This window comes from Arachis hypogaea, chromosome 7 (assembly GCF_003086295.3).
Source record: "Arachis hypogaea cultivar Tifrunner chromosome 7, arahy.Tifrunner.gnm2.J5K5, whole genome shotgun sequence".
In the NCBI taxonomy this organism is placed as follows: Eukaryota; Viridiplantae; Streptophyta; class Magnoliopsida; order Fabales; family Fabaceae; genus Arachis; species Arachis hypogaea.
Window position 1 is genome coordinate 67,859,143 of NC_092042.1, and position 4,762 is coordinate 67,863,904.

Consider the following 4,762-nt stretch of genomic DNA (forward strand, 5'->3'; position numbering starts at 1 on the left):
TATAACTCGTTGGGGTTAGGGTTTTGCATCAGTCATTAGTTGATGAATAATAATGTTTGGTTAATTAAATTACAGGAGTTATTACAGGTGCACCCACCAGAAACAATATGGATGCCCAGCAAAGAAACAAGTGCAGAAAATTGATAACAATCCAAACATATTTGAAGTAACATACGTTGGGGATCACACATGCCACATGTCATCAACAGCACCATCATCATTTCCACAGCAACTTCAACTTGATAACATTAACATAATGCCTCCCAATAATCCTCTTCAAGGAGCAGGAGGACCTAACACTTCCTCTCCTTCTTCTTCTATGTGGATGCACTCAGTTAGTCTCAGTCTCGGCGGCGGTGGCGATGGCAGCAGCAGCGCTGGTGCTGGACCCTCTACTTTGAAATACGGTGTCGGCGGTGCTGATTATCTGGTGGCGGATATGGCTGATGTTATGTTTAATTCTGGGAGTAGCAGTGGGAATTGCAGTATGGAATCTCTCTTCCCTACTTCTGATGATCCAAGTGAAAAGAAAACCTGATGGAATCTCTCTGTTCAAAAATTTAACATTTCTCTAGAAATTCTTACAAGTTTCTTCGGCTGTAAAAAAAAACGAAACAACAACAAAGCTGATAGATGCTCGTTTCTTATTTATCATTCGATACATGCCATGGTTATTATATTAATAGCCTTTCTTATTTTCCATTTTCATTGTGTAATAATGTTTATGGTAAAATATACCTTTTTTTAAATTCGTCAAAAATTTTAAACACATTCTTAAATTTTATTTTATTTTAATTTTTATTTGTATCAAATATATTTTTTGATAGATATATTTTCAAGACATACAGGATCAACTTAGTAATAATGTCTAGCAACTAAGATACAAACCGTTTCTTTTCTCAACTATTTTAACACCTTTTCATAATATAATTGTTTATTTTCAATTTTTTAAAAGTTTTAAAATACTTATCTAATTTATAATACTATTTAGGTATTAATTTTTGTATTACTTTTGTTCTTGATAGAAAAGTGGCATAAGATTAAAAACAATGCAGGGATTCAACTTTTTTTTTCAATATCTTATAATGTTTTTAAAATTATTTTGTTTATTTTAAATTTTAAATCCTAAATCCTAAATCTTTAATCATAAATTTTAAATTATAAATTCTAAATCCTAAATAATAAAAAAAATTAAAATAAAAAAGTTGACTAATATTACCTAACTAAAAGTTAATTTTGTATATTTTTTTTCTAAATTAATTGTAATAGTAATAATAGTTAAATTTTATTCTTTTATGAGAATAACATTGCTTATCAAAATACTTTTTTTTTCTTAATTTTTTTAGGCGTTTATATATAGTGAAATCGATGAGTATTTGCTAGGATATATTGTGATTTTATCTGATTTATATTATCCTTTGGTGTAGATACTTCAAAAAGTTAATTAATTGTTGGCTAATAATTCGTTAGTGTTGTGTTATTTGTTTATACAAAACTTGGTATTTATTAGTACTCAAGTTAAATCCAATTACTAGCAATCTTATATATATAACAAGGAATTTTTAAAAGAAATGTGATATAAAATTTTTATTCTTTAAATATCTTTTATTATATATGCTCATAAAATAAAAATAAATTTTTACTACTTTCTAAACTTAGCTTGAACCTAACATTTCATGATTACAGTTTAAGATATTAGTTATTATATCGAGACTAATTTAACATTTTTTCTTATTATAACAATGCATATTGAATAAATAAGAGAATGAAAGAGTACTTTAATGCATATTAATTCACCAATATTAATAATAAGAGTTTAAGAGATTTAGAGAATTACACTAGAAAACTTAATTATTATGATTAAGTGTTTTTATTTTGTATTGTTGTGGAGGTGGACACATGATTGGAGGTAAAAAAAAAAAAAGAAAAAAAAAAAGAAAAGAAAAAGCAGATAACCAAGTTGGCATTTACAATTCTTACCTCATGATATTTTCAATTTTGCACAATAAATGTATACTTTCCTCAGTACATGACGAGATCAAACAATTGTGCCAAATTTGAATATTCAATTTTAGTGTGCAACATGCGCGTACATATTATATACATAAATTTTATGAAGGGTGAGTTCAATAATCCAATTATGCATTCACATCATGATTCGTGTATAGATACTTATACATGATGAAAATTCAACTTGCTTGTTACCTAACTTTATTTTTTGCCCTAAAAAAAAATAGATGTTTCCATGCAAAAATCCAAACACACAAGAAATTAATTATTTTTTATTAATATTTTATTATATATCTCGAACTTCATGAACATGACACTACAAAAATTTTACAAATTAGCGACGAACTTTTACAAAAAATATTTTTTGTCATTAATCCAAAACTAACTAGTGATGAATTAGTGACACACAAACGACAAAATTAATGAACAATCACAAAATATCCGAATTTGAGACAAACGACTGATAGAGATTCACGAGTAAGTTTATTTCTCGCAAATTGAGTTTTGTAGCTAAAAAAAGAGCGAAAAATTTTTTCTCACTAATTTGTCACAAATTAATTGACGAGTGAAAATGTCCTAACGAATCAGTCACTTAGGAGTTCAATCGAATAAAAGTAAATTTACGAGGGATATTGTTAGTTGTCATTATTCCGTCGCAAGTGTTTGATATACAATTAACAAGAAATAATTCACACACTAGTTCGTCGCTAAATAAACTTTGTACAAAAAGGCTAATTAGTGAGAAACAGTGTTCCTAGCTAATTCATCACAAAGACTTGAAATACATTTTGTGATGGACAATTTTCTAGCTAATTTGTCATCAAAGTTTTTATTTTTAGCGAGCAACTCGCCAATTTGTTGCATAATATTGTAAATTTTAAATTAGGTTAACGACGAAAAATAGTCGTCGCTAACTCATTGCAATGGATAAATCATTCAACTAGGGAATAATGATCCTTGCTAATTAGTCGCTAAAGTAGAAATATGGATATTGAATACCTAGGATCTTAGTAGCGGAAATTTGCGATTCTTTAACAACTGACTCACATCGTTCACTATTTTTAAGTCGCTAATTAGTGAGCGAAATACATTTGTCGCTAAGTTGTCGCAATTTTATTTAGCGAACGACTTGGCAACTGCAATCTTATCTCAAAACAAAAGCTATATCCTACTTATTTTGTAGTAAATTACTCGCTAAACTCATAAAAATCTGCCACAGAATTATAACGAATGCAAAGCTCTGAAAAAATTTTAGACGTAATTAGTCGTAATTGGGTCACTAATCAAAAGCTTATTTAGTAAGAAATTAGTGACCGCTTAACAACTGATAGACTTTCCTCACTTATAAATTCATGAAAAATTCATACAAAGTTTGAAGCAACTTTGGCAAGCACGCTAATGTAATTTGTCACAATTATGTCACTAATCTAAAGCTATTTTAAACGAGAGAATAATTAAAGTCCCAAAGTTGTCACTAATAATTACCTAACTAATTTTTAATAACTAATAACTTATAATATTCTAGCAAAATGTCAATTTTCAAAAATTTTACAAACAACTCAAATCAAAAGCATTTTCTTAAAAAAGAATTTTTTTTTTAAATTAGATCACAAATTTATCGTTATTTTTAATGAGAAGTTTGCTATTAATTTAAATTGACGTTTAAAATTAATATAATTTAAAGACAAGTTTAAAAATTCAATATTTTAAGAAATGGGAGAATAATATTGATAATTTTCAATCACAAAGCAAGTATACTAAAAAATATATATAATAGATAAGATAATTAAATTGTTATATATGAAGATTTATTTCCATATAATCATACAAGTTTCATTATTAATTAATTAGAATCATTTTGAAATTCATTTAATAAAAATTAATCTGACCTAGCTCTTGAATTAATTAGGATCGTTAAAATGAGCTAAATTCGTCAGACTAGCTCATTTACTTAACTTAAATAGATGGGTACTTAACTTTAAAATCAAACTCGTAAAAATGCAAGTTTAAACGACTTAGCTCAATTAACCAGAAAAAATAACAAATTAAGTTGGTCGACTCGTGGGCCAAACGGATGCCTCTCTTTTTAAAAAAATAAGCTAGTACATTTTTTGTTTATGGATTTGACTTAAAATCCGACCAGCCCCTAAAAAAAGTAACACGATAAACTTAAAATATTTTTTTGTGGCTAATAATATTTTTTTCAAAATTGCTCACCCCAAATTGAATTTTTTTTCCAATATTTAACAAAAAAAACGAAAGGTTAAACGGATTAGACTCTGGCCATAAATGGTTCGAGATAGTCAGAAAATTGAACCCCATAAATAAAAAAATTAGAGTTAATACTCAATTTGACCCCTGAAATTTGAAGTCGAACTAAATTTGACCCTCAAAATTTTAATGAACTCGAATTGGACCCTAAAATTTGTAATTGTAACTCGCATTAGTCCTTGAGCTGATTTTTGTAAACGATGTGTTGATTTAATACATTAATTTACTGTGATTTAGATTCTTTTCATAGGTTCCGTGTGATCAAGACCTATTAGAGTTTTCAGAAGTTCTAGAGTTCTAAAATTTCCAAATTGAACTTATTTGTCATCTTTGTGAGGATGTTGGGAGTTCGTCAAATTTATAGGAGCTCAAACGTCCATAAAAGTGACTTACGAGGGTTTGAGCGAGGAAAGCAAGAACATCATTGAAGTGTTGACGGCCATATTTGGGAATAGACCACTGAACTCTCGCCATGTGATGA

The 4,762-nt window shown here is 28.1% G+C and overlaps 1 protein-coding gene across 2 annotated transcripts in view; it reads left to right on the forward strand.

The window, feature by feature from the left end:
- Positions 1–767, forward strand: part of LOC112703328 (WRKY transcription factor 55) — a 4,993-nt gene extending 4,226 nt beyond the window's left edge. The window contains exon 3 of one of the 2 annotated variants that reach the window (XM_025754732.3): positions 76–767. In XM_025754732.3, the coding sequence (XP_025610517.1) occupies positions 76–538 (463 nt within the window). In that variant the 3' untranslated portion in view covers positions 539–767. The remainder of the gene's footprint in view (positions 1–75) is intronic. The other variant, XM_072199542.1, reaches the window with a different exon arrangement.
- Positions 768–4,762: the final 3,995 nt, after the last annotated feature.